This window comes from Brachycentrus maculatus, unplaced genomic scaffold, assembly GCF_059751285.1.
Source record: "Brachycentrus maculatus isolate JH-2025_06_01 unplaced genomic scaffold, ASM5975128v1 h1tg000390l, whole genome shotgun sequence".
NCBI classification, from domain to species: domain Eukaryota; kingdom Metazoa; phylum Arthropoda; class Insecta; order Trichoptera; family Brachycentridae; genus Brachycentrus; species Brachycentrus maculatus.
In genome coordinates this window covers 17090-37503 of record NW_028281139.1, presented here as the reverse complement: position 1 = coordinate 37503, position 20414 = coordinate 17090, and the positions used below count along the sequence as shown (strand labels likewise).

The window sequence follows — 20414 nt, the reverse complement described above, 5'->3', positions numbered from 1 at the left end:
TATACAAAAAGCTTTTCACTAATGGATAATGCAGGTGAATGGAATGGATAATAGAGGTTTGTAATTATGTGTATGATGAAATATAAATCAATAAATAAATATTACTTAAATTTCGTGATCGTGGTGTAATCCACAAAACTTTCTTCCTTTGCTTTCTCATATCGCTCACTACTCTCAACAACGTCATATACCTATCAAATATCGTCAATTTTCAGTTGTTCATGTTTTCGGAATGCCCAGAAAATGTACTTGATCCCAGCAAAAGCGGCATATCTTTAACTTAATATTTACCCGCTACAGGGCAGAAAGTGTTATTTTTGCATTTTGAAGAAAAGGTATTGTTTTATTATTTTTTTTTAAATATACTAAATATTTTTCAAATTGAGAAAAAACATTATGGTTTTACTTTAAAAGATCAGTTGAACAGTGAAAAGTTCAGTAAAAGGCTTGATATTTATTTTTAATAAATTTTATTATATTTTTAAACTTTGAAAACGATCTCCTGAAAAATCAAGTTTTTGTTTTATTTATGACGTTGTTGAAAGGAGTGAGCGATATATTTGCTTGATGTGGTTTCCAATTACTTCCCAGCATCATTGGTTATTTCCAAAGCCGAAAACATGACAAAGGAATCGTGGGAGCGTCACCCGTTACCATGGATACCAAGAGGGAGGCAGACACGTGGTGATAAAGCAAACAACCTACCCCTAGTACACATAACACAAATCTGCCGATTTTTTATATTTTTTATTTCATCAATTTATTATGCACTGGAACATAGGGAAAATTATTATCAATATTATCCGACATCGTTTCCTTGGTAGTTTATAAGGAACTGTCGAAAAGCGGTATCATACATGATTAAAATAATGAAGGACATGGGTACCTACTTTAAACCTGTTTTCCGCAAAATTTTTCTCTTCAAGGTACACCTACCAAATTAAGAAACTTCAGAGGTGCATTTTTACATATTAAGCTAACATATTTAATATATTATGTTAAATGCGAAATGTAAGCCTACTTAACTGAGCACACGCAATCAAATTTGGGAGCAATTGTGTTATTTTCACAAAACTAGTATTTTTTCCGCGGCACACCAACTAATCACCACGGTACACCAGTGTGCCGCGGCACATATTTTGGGGAATAATGCCGTAAACCAAGCTAGGACACAAAACTGAACCCACTTCTAGTGTAACGGAAGGTCTGCTGATGACAGTCAGCAGTCTGGCTGACAGTCCGGCTTCTCTTGAGAAGTTTTGCGTGGTTTCCTCCCAGCAATGAGCAAATGCTGAGAAGTTGCTGATTGACCCACTATCCCTCCTGTTCCCAACACAGATTAAAATAAAACATCTGACAGTCCGGCTTCTCTTGAAGAGTTTTGCGTAGTTTCCTCCCAGCAATGAGCAAATGCTGAGAAGTTGCTGATTGACCCACTATCCCTCCTGTTCCCAACACAGGTTAAAATAAAACATCTGACAGTCCGGCTTCTCTTGAAGAGTTTTGCGTAGTTTCCTCCCAGCAATAAAATGCTGAGAAGTTGCTGATTGACCCACTATCCCTCCTGTTCCCAACACAGATTAAAATAAAACATCTGACAGTCCGGCTTCTCTTGAGGAGTTTAGCGTGGTTTCCTCCCAGCAATGAGCAAATGCTGAGAAGTTGCTGATTGGACCACACTAGATTATCCCTCTTGTTCCCAACACAGATTAAAACAAAACATATTTTTTAAGATCGAAGAAACAAAAATCTACTTAATGATCTATAAACCTTGTATATAAACAAGGTAAGTAATTAATGCAACTGTCATCTAATATAAAAAATAATATAAAAAATACATAAATATTATCAATGTTATAGATATCTCAACTTAATATCAATGGTTCCTGTGTTATATAAAATAAGATGGTCTGAGCATACACTTGTGTTCACCATTCTACCCATTATTGCACATATATTGCGTTTATTATTAAAATCTGTATATCGGTAGTGTAAAGGCAAAGGGGTATATCTGTCTCAGACCAAATTTTACAGGAGAGCAAAAACAAACTTGTGAAATTAAATAACTCATTTGTTTTATGCATTTTTTTTTGTATATATCTTACTAAATTGAAATAAGTAATGTAACTACAACTATATCCTTTTCTAGATTATGAAATACACTATTTTAGACATTTTGTGAAACAAACTTGACAGATATACCCTTTTGTCATTACACTACCGACATGAACGAGTATATGCAATTTTCTCAGGTCCCTTCACATATCGGTAAAAACGATATGTTTAGAAATACGTATGACCATAAAGCCATCAGTTAAAAAAATAGGTTAGAAATTAATTAATTTAGCTTTTCTTTTGAACATCTTCTTTAGCCCTCCACCCTCTGGATTCGCTTTTCTGATTCTCTTGCCTCTTTGATTTTTCCAATGTTTCCAACTCAAAATTTATTTCGATTCCCAGGGGGGTGAAAATAAATATTATTGATTTAATTAAAATGTAACATTGTTTTAAAATAAATATTAAATTTATAGTGATTTTAAAACAATGTTACATTTTAATTGAGAAATGGGAAATCACTAAGTTAGTGCTTCAAATATAAGTTATATAAATATTAATTAAATTTTACCCTGGACTGGTACCTCAAGTGGAAGGCTGATCACCCTTCCTTCATGTGTTAACAATCTAGATAACAGAAGTTGCAGTTTCCTATGCACGATTGGGATGCTGATAAAGGTTTGAAGATAGAAGATATATTAATGTACTTGTGTGTGTATGTTATTATAATTTCGACGAGGACACACGCAGACTTGCCTCACAATTAGGTGAGTACTTTACTCGCTAGAGCGCGAGTCGCGAAGGGAGAATCAAATAAAAGCTCGCGTAATAAAAAGCAAGCTCGATCCGACGATAATTTGATTTCCCCCGAAAGTTGCGTCACTTTAGATACATGAAATTACTTCATGCAGCTTAATGCGGGCGGTTAGGAGCCGCTCGCTTGGAAGATTCAGTTAGGGAAGATTTTCCTGAAAAGTATTGTTTCCATTATATTTCCACTCGGGAGACCCCCCCCCCTCCTCCCCACCGCTCTCGAAGCGAGTTTCAGACCGCAACGTAAATTGTTTTCAGAGGCAATCAAATGCTTTTTTCGAGTACGGAACACAACATTTATATCTGGTGCTCGAGAAAATATGAGGACACCGAGTTCTTTTCAATAATTCGTATGTACATATATGTAAGTGTAAGAGTAATATGTTTATTATATATATATATATATATATATATATATATATATGTATATATATATGTATATTTATATATATAAATATATATATATATATATATATATATATATATATATATATATATATATATATATGTATATATATATATATATATATATATATATATATATATATATATATATATATATATATATATATATATACATATATATATATATATATATATATTTATATATATATGTATATATATATATATATACATATATATGTATATATATATGTATATATATATATATATATATATATGTATATATATATATATATATATATATATATATATATATATATATATATATATATATATATATATATATATATATATATATATATATATATATATATATATATTTAAAAAAGTCCTGGGACTCTTTGTGATGTCCTTCAGCTCCTTCAGGCAGCCTTCAAAAGAAACTGAGAGTGCGTTTAGGACACGCAGGGTCTCAAACGCAGAAGGCTGTCTGGATATCGGACCTATACTCGGTGAAGACCAAATGCCGCCTATACAATGCCTGCATTGCTCCTGTTTTCTTATAAGGCTGTGAAACATGGCAACTTCCAAGGGCCCAGAGCAGCCGTGTACTGAGTTTTGAGAATAGGTATCTGTGAAGAATTTTAGGCGTGCATGTCCGCCTTCGTAGTGTAATGGTCAGCACGCTCGGCTACCGTTCAATATTTCCCTGGACTGGTACCTGAAGCGGAGGACTGATCACCTTTCCTTCGTGCGTTAACGATCAAGATAACAGTGCGTTTATACAATGCAGTGCTCTATGCACCATTGGGGTGAGTGAATGTGTAAATTGTAAAAAAAAAACCTTTTTTTACTACTAATATATTGTGAAATGTATATATGCTTCCATCTTCAGGTCGAAACATAAGTATCGGTTTATATTTAGACCTGAAGATGTGCATAGCTTCCGAAACTAGTCGTCATAATAAAATAAACTCAAATGGTAAAAAAAAGTGTTTTCCTTTTACAATATCATCATGGCTTACCACAAAGTGTAGCGTTCTATCCTCTCTGCCTAACCCTTCCGAAACGGCGTAATGGTAGTAGCAGTAGTAGTAATACAACTATTTTTAGTCCTTTTTTCTTACAGTCCACATTTGAGTAAATAATAAAAAATTAATTATATTTTGAACCAAATTTGGATATTATTTTTTGACATCTCATCAAAGATGAAAAAGAATATGGAAGTCTGGGCATTTACGGGGCTTACGACCGTCATAGGCTGGTTTAAGTGATCACTTTACACACGTGTAACATTCACCAATTCCACCCATTATTGACAACCACACTACTCAAATTCTTGGAAGTTCTATATATATGAACCAATTTAGAAACCTTGTTCATGAATCACTAGAACTTCACTAGAGACATCTATTGGTGAGATGTAAAGAAGCTTTTATTAAGCAGAAACTCTTATATTAGTATGTGAGATCCGAATCCTGGATATTCATATTCTTAATCCATATTCTTCTTCATCTTTGATGAGATGTCAAAAAAAAAATGAAAATAACTCCTGTAATTGGAGATAATCCAGATTTTGTGAACAAGTATTTGGACACACTCAAAATGTTGTAAATTTGTATATTTTTTAAAGTTTGAAACGTATTTGAGTACACATAAATATGTTTCAGCTTACAACGTACTTAATGGCTCACATTTTATGTGTTTGCTCACATAAAAGGAGTTATGTTTATTTAGATAAATTACAGTTTTTCGTTTCATTAATTTTTTGTAGAGTTCGCTCAAACGAAAATATCTCTTGCTTACAAATGAATGTGTGTTTTGTATGTAGAGATATACGGAAAGGTATGGAAAGTTCTCAGGAGCTGTAGGAGGGGTATTAATAAAAAGGTAAAAAATAATGTTCTCAACAAATTATTAATTAAAGTAGTGCATTTTTTGACATCTCAACATGGATGAAAAAGAATATAAAAGTCTGGGTACATATGTTTTATGATTCCCAGGGGAGTGAATATAAATAATAATGGTTTTACACATTTATATTTATTTGATTTAAATGTATAAACCATCTAGACTGGTCCCTGAAGCGCAGGTCTTTCATACCTTCATGCAAGTAACGATCAAGATAACAGTGCGTCAATACAATGCAGTGCCCTATGCACCATTGGGTGCGGATAAGGGTGAGAATAAGATATATATATTTTTGTATGCATTTATTAAAATCACAATTTTTACATATTAAGAATATTTTTTTTGCATAGCCACCAAGCCACCTTGTGTGTCTTGTCGGTGGAGTTCTTTTTCAATCCATTTTTTATTGCTTTTAACGATTGTAACCTAACATATATTCACAAAAAAAAAGTTTATGAGGAGATGCCTGAATTTGGAAAAGAAGAGGATTATTTGTAAAAAAAATATTGGTGTGGCGGTCCCATCTCTCTGCCTACCGCTGCGGGAAACGGCGAGATGGTTAGTTAATGACTTGGTTCATTATAAATATTAATTAGGTCGAGCTACATACGACATTATCTTCCACCATTTAATAAGCTTGATCAAGTGAGACTTCAATTACAATGGAGTTTGCCGGGTTTGATTTGAACACACAAAATTAGCAATATTAATGAACGCGCGGTTGTTTCTAAATATTTATCTAAACATTACACAACGCTTCGGAAAATTAGAATCCTGGCTCGGTTACTAAATCCTTTGTTGAAAGGAATATTAGTGGATAATACGATATTACACAAGAATAATTAAACCCACAGTATATGCGATTACTGAAAATAATATAACGTAATATGATTTAAATTATCTCGCTTATAGGGAAGAAATAACTTGAAATTAAATAAAACCTCACTTTAATTTGTATAATTACATTGTATAATTTAACCAGCTTAATGTCAGGTCATATGCCCTGCAAATACTCAGACTTCTTTATTATTTTTATTTTATTTTATATTAAAGCATTGTTAACTTTGTGAAATAACCCTCTCCTTATCATTCATCATTCACTTTGTGTAATAGAACTTATGTTTTCTTTATTCTTCTTTTTCTTTGTAACGTTAATGCAATCATTAATAAAATTGCAAAAAAATCAAATGTTCGGTTTCCTATTTCGTATAAGGAAAAAATTTAATGATAATACCAAGGAATTTCGTATTTTACATATCGCTCACTCCTTTCAAGAACGTCATAAATCAAAAAACTTGATTTTTCAGGAGATCGTTTTTAAAGTTTAAAAATATAATACATTGTGTTAAAAATAAATATCAAGCCACTTATTAAACTTTTTACTGTGCAACAGATCTTTTTAGGTAAAACCTGAAGGTTTTTTCTCTATTTGAAAAATATTTAGTATATTTAAAAAAAATAATTAAACAATACCTTTTCTTCAAAATGCAAAAACAAAAATTTCTGCCTTTCTAAAAAAATTAAGTTAAATATATGCCTCTTTTTCTGGGATAAAGTACATTTTCTGGGCATTCCGAGAACATGTACAACTGAAAATTGACGATTTTTTATTTATGACGTTCTTGAAAGGAGTGAGCGATATGTTCGTAGTCAGTTAGAATTTGCATCTCCCGTCTGTTAACCCCAATACAAAAAATATATTAATCGCATAGAATCTATACAATCAAAATTTATTTTATATTGTAATTTTAGACGGATGGCTCCAAGCAATGAATTTATGAATTTACCTAAGCTCGTAACGCGTACGAACAATGCTGACCTTATTTTCCTGTATAAATTTATAAATAATTATGTAGATTGCCCAGAGCTTTTATCACTCATCAATTTTAGAGTCCCGGGAGCACAGACCAGAAACAATTTTTTTCATTTAAAATCCCTAAAATGCACACCAAAATTAATTTTCAAATCGAGCCTGCGATATGCGCTATGTAATGCTTAGTGAAACAGACATCCATTATGTTTCTTTTAATACGTTTAAAAAATATATTGTTGATGTCTATTTGACTATTTGATTAAGAAAATTTATATTTTTTTATAAAAACATGTAATGTAAGTTTATTATATAGTTAAACTTTTATGTACATTACAGTTTATTTTTATTTTTAGAAATACTTAAGTGAAAACCTCTAATTGGAATGTATTTTTTTTTTAATTTTATTATATTATGTTATATATTATTAGATTAAAACCAATATTTTTAGCTTTTGCACTTTATTGTGTAAATATTAAATAAAGTGGAATATTGGTTTTAATCTAATAATATATTAAAATGCAATTCCATCACGAATTGTCAGTGGATAACATAAATATATTATGTTATTTTTGTGAAATATTATTAAGGTTTTCCAATAAATAAATAAAAATATGTCAAAATGTAAAATTGACTACCAAGTAGATAACATGGAGTTGTAAACAAGTATTTGAACACCCTCAAAAATGTTGTGATCTTATAACGAACATCTATTTACAGATTGTGAGTGGGTCCAAATACGTGTTTACAAATCTGGGCTTTCTCCTCTTAGTAGCTATTTATACATTTTGACATCCCTATAATAAATAAATAAAAACTATACTTCTCTGCATTGTACGTATGTCCTTACTAGAATCAACATCACACACACACACACACACACACACACATACATACACACACATTCATTCATTTGCTAGATCTACACTAAATATTTTGTACTGATCTTTATGTTTCTGTGGTCAACTATAATTGGCTTGAATGATTAAAGAAAACACTTGTTTTTTACCACTTGTGTTTTATTATAGACTACATGTTTCAGAAGTATATCTTCCATCATTCAGGTCTGTATAATAACATGTTATTATACAGACCTGAATGATGGAAGTTTAACTTCTGAAACATGTAGTCTATAGTAAAACTCAAGTGGTAAAAAACAAGTGTTTTCTTTAATCATTGTAACATGTCTTACCACAAAGTTAATGCCGAAACAATAAATAAAATGCAATCGGCTTGTTTGATGAATATCATTTAATTGTTTTGTTTTACATATGTTGCTGTTGTTAACCCAAATAAAAATAATAAAAAATAATAAAAAATGGAAGTCTAAGCATTTACAGGGCTTATGAACGTCATAGGCTGGTTAAGTGATACCTACACATACATTGACTTTACTACACACATTTTACACACGCGTAACATTCACCATTCTACCCATGTTTGACAACTACACTACTCGAATATTTGGAATTCCTACATATATCATAAATCTCATGCCGCCTTATGCCTGAGTTCACTGAAACCATCTACGGCTGGTTTGAGAATGCTCATTTAGTAGATACCCTAGATTTAAATGTACGCAAGATGCTAACAAGGATTTGGACACACCTAAATTTTTTTATGATAAATATAAATAACAATTTACAACAGCCCTCACTGAGTTAACAGGTCAAAAGCCATGTAAATACTTATATTTCCATATACTTCTTCATCTTTGTTAAGATGTCAAAATGGATAGATAAAACGATACAGTCGACCTAATTAACAAAAACACCTTTTCCATGTAAGAAATAATTTGGTTATTAATTTTTTATGACTAATAAAATATTACATTGCATTATTATATGAATTTAAACGACGCACATGGTTTATCATCATATGTATACTTATTTATTTATTCATTTTACATCAAGTGTGTAAATTATGTGTTTGAATTTGTGTATATGTACATATAAAATTAATGAAATAAAAAAGAGGAAAACCGAGTATGATTTGGGATGATCAAATGTTTGAAATAATTATTTGTTTGTTGTTTACCAATGTTTACTTGTTTACTTGTAATGTTTAATGTTTAATGTAATGTTAGATGTAGTATAATATTTAATATTTAATTTCCTTCCTGCTTAATCTATTATTTTATATAATACCCTTTTTTTGTTTAATCTCTGAATGTTTTTAATAGTTTTATAACATAAATGTGGAATTGTTTAATTGGCTTTTTTTCGTAACTATTTTTTGTTAATGTAATGTAATGTTTATTATTTTTAATGTAACTATTGTTTTATATCATTTTTTAAACATGTAAGCTGTACAATTCCCGAATAAATAAAAAAATTAAATTAAATTCAATTAAAAAAATAACATAATATAAAATAAATAATGTTTAATGTTTACTTATAAGTGGTCAGGTCAGGAGTCGGAAGGATCGACAGGAATATATGAGGAGATGCATAAATGTGGAACAGGGAAGATTGTTTGCAAAGCAGAGTGATGTAGACTCATATTCCCTATGTGTGCATTTGTACCTAAGTAATATTCCTTGTTCCAGAGTCCATAAGCTTGCGAGCGGTGAACCTGACTATCCCTGGATACAGGATGCGCGGTGAGTCTGCCGTGCTCACGTGTCGCTTCGACCTGGAAAGGGACTTCCTTTATTCTGTCAAGTGGTACAAGGACAATGTGGAGTTCTACCGGTTCATACCGAAGCTGAATCCGGCGCATCATAGCTACAAGGTGGACGGAGTCAAAGTCGATGTAAGTTCAATCTTATAAAGTCGATGTAAGTACAATCTTATAAAGTCTATGTAAGTTCAATCTTATAAAGTCGATGTACGTACAATCTTATAAAGTGGATGTAAGTTCAATCTTATAAAGTCGATGTAAGTTCAACCTTGTAAAGTCGATGCAAGTTCAATTTTATGAAGATCACAAATTTCATGTAAATTTATCTTATAAATATCTAACATCTAACAAAGTAGATGTTAGTTCAATCTTATGCAAATCTCACAAATTTGGTGTAAGTTTAATATGATAAATAGCTAAACAAGTCGACGTGAGCTCAATCTTATAAAATTGATGTCAATTCAATCTGCAAAGGATCTTACAAATCGATGTAAGTTAAAAATCTCTCAATGAGGATGCATGTTCAATATTAAAATGATATTACAAAGCCGGTGCAAATTCAATCTTATAAAGATCTCATAAAGTTCAATCTTAAAAAGTCGATATTGGTTCCAAAAATTTGAGTTGTGTGGTTGTCAATCATGTGTAGAATGGTGAATGTTACGAGTGTATAAAGTTAAACCAGCCTATGACGGGTCGAAAGACTCGTAAAAACCCAGACCTCCAGATTCTTCTTGATCTTAAGATGTCAAAAATATAACGCAATCAATTAAATTAAATGTAACCAAAACATTTACATATTACAAAATGATAGTCTTTTTTTTATTTGACATCTCAATAAAGATGAAGAAATGTCTTGATATTTACAGGGTTTTTTACGTCTTATTCCATACTCAAAGTCGATTTTGGTCATATTTTGCACACACGCAGTGCCCGAAGCACCATTTCATGCTGAACTTTAAGGAATGATTCATTCATTTGAAATTTATAATTTAATTTACCACCAAACTTGAGAGAGGCATGGTAAGAACGAATACGCCTTAAAATGGAGTTATGTGAAGGAATTAAGTTAACTGTTTTAATTCAATAAGTTGCTAAGAATAAAGCGCTTATCCTGTAATCCTTATTGATAGCTATATTTAAATGAGTCTAATTTTAATTATTTCCCTTAGAGACAGTTCATTAATTTTGATTACAACATAATGAAATATAGACCAACCTAGATGCACTGAGAATATTTATTTATAAGTTTGAGAAATCGCTCTTTGATTGTATTCAGTCCACTTTCATCCTTCTTTTGCTAATTCCATGCTTTAATATATTAGGGTTGGAATCAAGACTCCATCGTGCACTGCCAATTTCGCTTTCGCTAAAATGTGTAAAGATAAAAGGCAAAACGATGTATGATAGGTGCCAGAATGGTGATTTAGGGAAATAATACAAGGCTGAGACAAGCTTTATCGATAAAATTAAGAAAGTAGTATTTTTATGGTTTGGCCGTGTGAATAAAAATGAGTGAAAAAAGATTTTTTTTTTTTAAAACAATATTTTCAGACAAATATGGCTAGTAATAGAAGCAGAAGAAGGCTGAGGAAAGCTTGGAATGGTAAAGTATTTCAAAATAGTTGGTCACGTCAGGAGTAGAAATAATCGGCGGGTATGTATGAGGAGATGCATGAATGTAAGAGAAAAGAAGATTGTTTGCAAAGATTTGATCAGATTGTTGTAACGTTCTATTCTCTCTGCCTACCCCTGCATGGAAGTGATGAGTTGGTAGGTTAGCTTAGGAAGATGGTAGGTATGCAATTGTTCGCTCGTTACTACAGTATGGCATTATTGGATGGGAAGGACCTTACAACAACGCCTTGAGCCCTATTGAAACAGTTCAGAGAACAATAATTAAAGTAATTTTAAAAAGAAAATAAACTAATCCAACAGAATTATTGTTTTCAATATTCAAAGTTCCAAAAGTAGTACTATTTTTAAAAATGGTTTTTTCCAACTATTTAAGGGTGAAAATTACTTTAATCTATGTAAATAAAAGTTCATCTTTGAGATGAAAACATAATTTTACAATACCGAAATGCAATACCAAACAATTCCAACAGAACTTTTAATGTTTGGGAACTAAGTACTTCCATAACCTTATACAGACATTTAAAAAAAATTGATGACTTTAAAATGCTAAAAAAGAAAATAAATTAATTTTATATATCGCTCACTCCTTTTAACAACGTCATATATCAAAAATCATCAATTTTTAGTTGTGCATGCTTTCAGAATGTCCAGATAATATACTATATCCTAGCAAAAGTGGCATATTTTCAACTAAATATTTACCCGTTACAAGGCAGAAAGTGTTGTTTTGCATTTTGAAGAAAATTTATTTTTTAATTATTTTTTTAAAACATACTAAATATTTTTAAAGGTTTAAAAAGATCTTCTGAAAAATCAAGTTATTTTAAATTATGACGTTGTTGAAAGGAGTGAGCGATATGTCAATCTAAGATAGAAAAAAACACGAAAAAAATATAATAATTTCAATAAAAATAAAATTTTATTACCAACAAACATAACTTAAAAGTATAAGTCCTTCTCCAAGCACAAGAGCTCAGTCCTTTTATTGGAGAGAACTGCGTATTTAATATTTAAGATTGTAAGTAGAAATGTTCAGAAAATGAAATTTAATTATGAAAATTAAAATAATAAATAAAAAAGCTTGTTAGTTTTTGATTATTATTTTTGCTTTCGTTGTGATAAATTAATTGCATTTTATATACACTTAAATTAATTATCTTTTGGTGATGAGAATTCTGCAGAAAAACTTTGTGAAAGGAAGAGATCACTACCGGCAAAAGGAAGAAAACCGACTTTGATATATAGTCTTCGAAGACTGTAAATTGCGTATTTTAAAATAAAGCGCTTTTTAAGAAAAACACAGTTTTATAAATTATGAAATCTCTCACTACTTTCAAAGGTGTATTCTAAAAGTGGAAAATATAAAACCTTGGACAAGTTCTTGATCAATGGGGTCTTAGTGAATCATTGGAATGGGACATCTAATACATCGATCACCAGAATTGGACTTACCCCATGGTTTATGGTGTTGAACGAACTCTCTTTCCCAAAATAATTCCTTCAACCTTTTCGCTTTATAACCCCATAGATTCTCGAAAAAGGATTTTCTAGTTAGATAAAGGATGCTACACATCTTGAAATTTCAATCCATGAAAATTACTATTAGTAAGTTACCATCAATGTTTTAAGAAACACCATTAAAAAATATATCAACCTTTTAATTAGATATAAGTTTTTTACTAGCATTTTTTTATGGAACTGTAGTTTATAAAATAAAATATCGGTATTTATTTTTTTCACTTGTATTTTGTTTGACCAGTGATCAGGTTTTGCTATTGCTGACATTATCATACTGGTGGTAAGCTAGACGAAACTCTATGCTATTTGTAAACAAAACAGGCACAAATTATTTAATATCATGGTTTCAACCCCTGCCTTGTTGTGTTTTTAACAATAGGTATGTTTTAATTATAAATACATTTAATTTATGGTAAAGTTTTACTAAGTTTACGTTTAATTTCATTTATTAAATTTAATTTTAATAAATAGATCATAATAACAGTTCCAGAGTCACCCACATATTATTTATATTTACAAACATAAAAATCTAAATTGAAATTTCTTGACAATAGTTTCGTGAAATAAAAAGGATTTCTACTAAAAACACATTTTTCAAACCAGCCATAGGTGGCTCCAGCAAACTCACACGTAAGCGTCATGATATTTCCGATATTTAATTAAAAAATTTAAAAGTGTCAGTCATGGGTAGCATCACTGAACCAGCCTATGTCAGGTCGTTAGCTCTTTAAATGCTCAGATTTCTATATTCTTCTTCATCCAAATTGATATTTCAAAATGTAAATTAGGCAATTTAAGATTTCGGGCTATTAATTACGAATATAAGCGTTTTTATTTGTACAGATAATTTGTCCGTTTCAAAGGAGAGATAATTGATAATTTTTCAGAATTTTAATGTCATATCATATCATACCTCGATAGATTTCTTCGTCTATGTTGAGTTATCAATAAAAAAAAACTTGGTTGAAATGTGGTTTCTTCAAAAAGCGCGCTTATTTGTCGAAATGCTAGGGCATTTAATATAACGTAAGATGTAATTCCAATTTCGGTGAAATTCTTGGTGAAAATATTTATGAAATTTCCAGCGAATTCAACATTCTTCCATCCCTTAGAAGTAGATTTATTACATAAATAAAAATAGAGGTTTCATCGTTTCCAAAGCATGATATTTTATAACATTCGTAGGTACGCAATAGACTTTAATTTCATTTTTGACATCTCAATATAGATTAATGCAAATAGGGAAGTGTGTATTTACAGGTCTTCTACATATCATCTCATATGCTGGTAACATGATCACTTCACACACGTGCAATATTCCCAATTCTACCCATGATAAAAAATTAAAAATAAATAAAATGTATACCATACATACCTCTCATTAAATGCAAACAGCATTATAAATTTAAACTGGAATCAATACAGTTTTATAATATGGTGTACGGAGTGCGTGGAAGTTTTTGGCATCGTAAGAGAAATGTAATTAAATCTAACCTAACTATGAGTATTTCAATATTTTAGGATATTTACAAAAACCCTGATGGTGACAAGGTTCTTGTCGAAACCAGTTGGACAAAGTGTACCAATAAAAAGTGGTTTAAAACAAAGCTGTTTTGTTTTATAAATTTTATAAAATGTACCACAAAATATCTGCGAAAACATTCAAGAAACAATACAGTTTTATTTACAACATTTTTAGTATGTTCAAATAATTGTTCACAAATCTGGGTTTCTCCACTTATGTAGGAGTTATTTTTACATTTTGACATCTTAATATAGATAAAGGAGAATACGAATGTCTGGAGATTTACAGGGCTTTTAACCTGTCAGGTTGGTTAAGTGATCACTTTACAGACGTATAATATTCACCATTCTGCTCATGACTGACAACCACATCACTTTTTGGAATACATATGTACATATATCATCAATCTCATGACGCTTTATCATTTAGTTCACAACAGTCATCTATGGTTGAACTGAGAAAGCTTTTATTAAGCAGAGACCCTTTAATTCGGATGTATGTAATACAGATTATTTTGAGTATTGTGTTATTACGTGTTGTTTTGCATACTGTTTAAAGTTTGCATATGTTTAATGTTTTTCAACAAATGATTATAATTAAATAATTACTAAAAAAAAACTAACTAACCATCACGCCGCTTCCCCGCAGGGGTAGGCAGAGAGAATAGAGCACCACACCACTCTGTCCTTGCAAACATTCTTCGCCTCTTCCACGTTCATGCATCTCCTCATACATACCCGCCGATGGTTACGACTCCTAACCTGACCACTTTCAAGTATTTGGCATACCTGATAATAATTACTAAAAACCAGAAATTAATTGTTTCGTAAAATATTCAGTGTTTTAAAATGGTTTCATACCGAAAAATTTTGAGAAACACTGCTCCAATTAATTATTATATATCATAATGATTAAAGAAAACACTTCGTTTTTTACCACTTGAGTTTTATTATAGACTACATCTTTCAGAAGTTAAACTTCCATCATTCAGGTCTGTATAATCAGTTTTTATACAGACCTGAATGATGGTCAAATTCCATCATTCAGGTCAAAAAATGACCGGAATGATGGAAGTTTAACTTCTGAAATATGTAGTCTATAATAAAACTCAAGTGGTAAAAAACGAAGTGTTTTCTTTAATCATTGTAACATGTCTTACCACAAAGTTAATGCCGAAACAATAAATAAAATATTATATATCATTGCAAGGATGTGAGTGATTAAATGCAAAAATGTTCCTGGCAGAGTCCTTTATTTTTAATACGATGATTTCTTATCCAGTTCTAATTACCTAAAAGCTTCTAGATTCGATAAAAATACATATTTAATCTCAAGTCATTCCAATTTCGTTTGTATCTACAAAAGTAAGCAAGGAAACACTCGTTTAATAAATATAACACTGCTGAATGTTGATATAAGGGAAGAATATTGGAGCTTAAGGAAGCTGAGATAAGCATTATCGATAAAATTAAGAAAGGTGTGTTGATATACTTTGGACACGTGAATCAAATGAGTTGAAAAGGAAAAGTTAATCAGTTTCTCAGAATAATGTTGTTAGTAATAGAATCAGAATTTATGTATTATTTCAAAATAGATAAAAATAATAATAACAAACAAAATGTATGTAAAATGAACTCCACAGACATGACACATAAGGTGGTTTGGTGGGTCTCTCCAAAAAAATAGTATGTAAATTGTGTTTTTTAATTTTATTTTTTTTTTGTGTATTCGTAAATACATATTTTTTACATAAATGATATTAAAAACAAAAGAAAAAGACCGATGAAAACTTGCCCTAATCAAATATTTTAATTTCATTGATTGATTCGGCAGTCACTTTGTGGTAAAATCTATCCATTTTTAATTAATGTTTCACTTAGTTAATACCACTAGTGGTATTTACAAAGTGAAAAATTAATTAAAAGCAAATATTTTAAATATATGTATATGAGAATGATAGGTGAGGAGTCGGAATAATTGACGGATATGTATCAGAAAATGCATGAAAGTGAAAGAGATTTTGCGAAAGTTTTCAAAGACAGATTGGTATGGCGTCCTATTCTCTCTGCCTACCCCTTCGGGAAGCAGTATGATGATTGGTTAGTTAGTTAGTTAGTTATGTGTATTTACTGATTCATTTCAAATTATGAGTGGTTCTGTCAAAGGTTTTTTTCCATTCCTCATCTTTGATTCAAATTTTAATTGCACTCCTGTGTAAATGTACCTACAAAACATCCCCTGTGGCTTCAAATACAAAGGACCACTCTGTCAACTCATTAATTAAGGGTAGCAACTGGCAAACTGGTTTTATTCCTGATGTAATAAGAAGGAATTATTAATTCTGAAAAATTATCAATTATCTCTCCTTAGTAACTCACATCTTACCAATACAAATAAAAATACTAGTGTTCATAGTCCAAAATCGAAAATCTTCTTAAGTTACATTTCGACATCTTAACAAAGATGAAGAAGAAGATAGAAGTCTGGGTACATACAATGCTTATGACCTTTCATGGGCTGGTTAAATTCTACCCACGATTGACAATCACACTACTAAATTTTTTGGAACTCATGATTCATACGTCGCTACGTGTACAAGTTCGTGGCAGTATTTATGGTTGATTCAAGTTAGTTTTATTGATCATAGACCCTTTTAAATATATGCAATTCGTAACAAGGAACATCAGTAGAAAAATTAAAACCTATAATATTTAAATACTGCTTTAAAATATATAAATATTTTTCTTTATCTTTACAGAGCTTTCAATCTAGAGTGCTTTCGGAATCAATGATTCGTTGATCTTATTTTGTCTGTCCAACTTGTGGGAGTTATTTTTCGTGGCCGTCTTTATTTCATGTCTCCACATACAAAGAGCCAGTGAACTTTTTAAGTTATTTATTTATTTTTTTTATTCCAGCATCATAATTCAGATGACCAAAAGGTGACATTAAAAGGACTGACGTTGCGGTCTTCTGGAGTATATCGATGTGAAGTATCCGCGGAAGCCCCAAGTTTTGCATCAGCTCAGAAAGAAGGAAGACTGGAAGTTGTATGTAAGTCAAAGTTGTTTTTACACTAACAATATGTGCTTTTGCTGTTGCGGATCTGATGGCGCGGAATGCTCTTCTACCAGTGGTTAGTGTGAGAATAAAATTATCCTTAGAAAAAAGAAAAAAAAAACGCATGTGTTTGCTAAATCATTTCGACGATCTCTTTTCCGCCAATTCAATCACAGTGACGCACCCTTGAGGTAGTCTTCTTCTTTTTCTTTTTCTTCTTCTTCTTCTTCATCTTGTTTTAAGCCTTGTGGCCTGTTTGTGTTTGCCTTGTGGCCTGTGCTTGAGGTAGTTTTTTATGAAAATGGCTCCATATAAACTATACAAAATTATTATAATTATGCTGTTATTAAGAATCACTCAATAGTAGCACTATGATTAAAAGTCACAGAATTTTCAATACACCACCATACCAATATACATATTAAATATTTTGAGTGTGTCAAAATCATTGTTCACAAATCTGGGTGAGTTCATTTAGGAGTTATTTATATTGACATCTCAACACAGATGAAGAAGAATATAGTTGTCTGGGTTTGATTGAGATTAATAAGATATTCTCATGAACAGATAAAAATACAAACTGTATTTTCACCTGTTAATGGGAGTATCTCTACAGATAAATTCAAGCACCGTACGGTGTTTGAAAATAATGCGGAATGCATCAAAACACGTATCACAATAGGTTTTGAGAAATAGCGGTATTTTTTAAGTAAAACTTAAATTAAAAATGGATAGATTTTACCAAAAGGTAAATAAATTTATGAAAAAAAATATATTTTACAAATTTTAAAGACTGACAACTGTACCTCTCTTACAATACTTTGCTTACAATACTTTTGTGTTCATATTTAGATCTACCGAAAGAAGGACCACACATCTCTGGTCAAGAAGATTTATATCAAACTGGGGACATGCTACTTCTAAACTGCACCTCAGGACGATCTCATCCTGCAGCCATTTTACAGTGGTTTCTAAATGATGAAAAGGTACAAAAACTGCACTTTTGTTTGTGTGTCTTAAGTATCTTAATTTGATATGAAACGGAATATTACCGTCTGGTACTTCAGTTAGCGTGATAAAACGATGATTGGCTTGGATTTGCTTATACTTTTGGCCGTCTTTCTTTGGATTGGTGTGCTCGATCACGCTTAACTGTCGCAGTCACTTTTATTTTTTTTAAAAACCGGACTACCGGACGGTAAAATTCAGTGTAGCACACAAGCGCAGTGAGTTTGTGCACTACACGGAATTTTACCGTCCGGCAGTCCGGTTTTGATCACTTCATATTATCCAATCACAAAATGCCTTGGGTGCGTGACAAGGTTGAATGTAATCTATGCGTTTTTTAGATCATAAATCCAGATGACCTGGTGGAATACAGGCCGCTGGTCCATCAGTACGGGCTGCTGACGTCCATGCTGGGGCTAAGCGTGCAGCTGCGGCCGAAGCACTTCAGCGGTGGGCCCCTTCGCGCACGATGCACGGCACACATTTCTCCCATGCTGTGGTCCGCTAAGCAGGAGTCAGTTCTTGAAAGAGCGGCGCCGCTGCTGGACAATAGAGAAGCCCTCATCTTAGGTTTGTACCACACATATATAACCTTTCTCTTAGTGATCATCCAAAATTACACGTGATCTGATGGGGATACTGAAAGACCCTCGTTTATGTTTGTATGGATATCGTAGTACGCAGCTCGTAACTCGCTGCCAGCTGAATCACAGATTCCACGTCTTTCCCAGCACGCCGCCAAGCGCTTTTCGCCCGTTAATACACAACTCTAACGATGTAAAGTGGACAAGTGTACTGACAACTACCGGGTCATTAAAAATTATTGCCAACATTTAAAATAACTGTTACTAAAAAAATGCTAGAGGTAATTCAATGGTTTTGATCTTAAAATGTGTAGAAAAGTGCGTAGTATGCTATGAACATACTAAACGAAGAAGAATAATACAAAATAATTTTTTTTTAATAACAGTTATTTTAAATGTTGGCATTATTTTTCGATGACCTGTATTATCTCAAGAAAATAAATTCCCAGGTAACATTTAATTTTTTTCTTTTTTACAGTAAAAAGTGGATGTTCACAACGGTACAAGACATCAACAGCAATAATTTCAACGTTAGTAATTATAGTGTTGGTAATAACATAATTATTCGTTCGGACACATCGATTTCCCGAATAATTGGAAAAAACCGACCTACAGAGTACACCGATATCGACATGTCAGGTGCAAAATATGTAGATTATTTATGTATTATATTGATATAAATATAGGGTAAAAAGTAAAGTTATTGGCACCTTCAGTTTGATAAATATTGGCAATTAATATTCTACGTTTTATTGTAGACAATCTTTGAGCAAACAAATGGTATTCAACGGCGTTAAAAGTACAAAATCATTTAGATACATTTGATTATATGTATATATATCTTCTGGCGATGTGTCTGATGAAGGGCAGACAAACATAGTCTACGTATGTAAATAAATATGCCTTTTATAATAAACCATTGCGAATTGTTATACATTCTCGTACCTAGGAAATTTGTCAGTTCTGGTAGATTGACGAAAATATTGACGCAATATAAATATTGGTAGATTTCACGGACATATTTATTTTAATAAAAATATTAACTGGATTTAACGATGGAATTATCTTACTAATATCTTCTTCTAACTAAAAATTTCATTCAAAAATATGTTACACGTCCAATAAAAACCACATTTAAAAAACAGAATTGATGTGGTAATTTTGATAAGTAAAAATATTTATTAAAGAAATATTGCTGAAAAGTTTTTTTTTCAATAAAAATGGAATTTTTAAAATAACAACATGTTTTGAATTACATATCGCTCACTCCTTTCAAGAACGTCATAAATAAAAAAAAATCGTCAATTTTCAGTTGTGCATGTTTTCGGAAAGCCCAGAAAATGTACTATATCCCAGCAAAAGCGGCATATTTTTAATATAATATTTACCCGCTACATACAGTTCAGAAAGTGTTGTTTTTGCATTTTGAAGAAAAGGTATTGTTCAATTATTTTTTGAATTTACTAAA

At 31.3% G+C, this 20414-nt stretch overlaps 1 protein-coding gene across 1 annotated transcript in view; it reads left to right on the top strand.

Moving 5' to 3' along the window:
- LOC148303029 (cell adhesion molecule 2-like) overlaps window positions 1–18932 on the top strand; it is a gene marked incomplete at its 3' end in the record, with an annotated part of 46564 nt that extends 27632 nt beyond the window's left edge. Inside the window, exons 2-5 of the mRNA XM_088270680.1 lie at window positions 9540–9745; window positions 17213–17348; window positions 18207–18340; window positions 18704–18932. Of these exons, the coding sequence (XP_088126806.1) occupies window positions 9540–9745; window positions 17213–17348; window positions 18207–18340; window positions 18704–18932 (705 nt within the window). The remainder of the gene's footprint in view (window positions 1–9539; window positions 9746–17212; window positions 17349–18206; window positions 18341–18703) is intronic.
- Between the last annotated feature and the right edge of the window lie 1482 nt (window positions 18933–20414).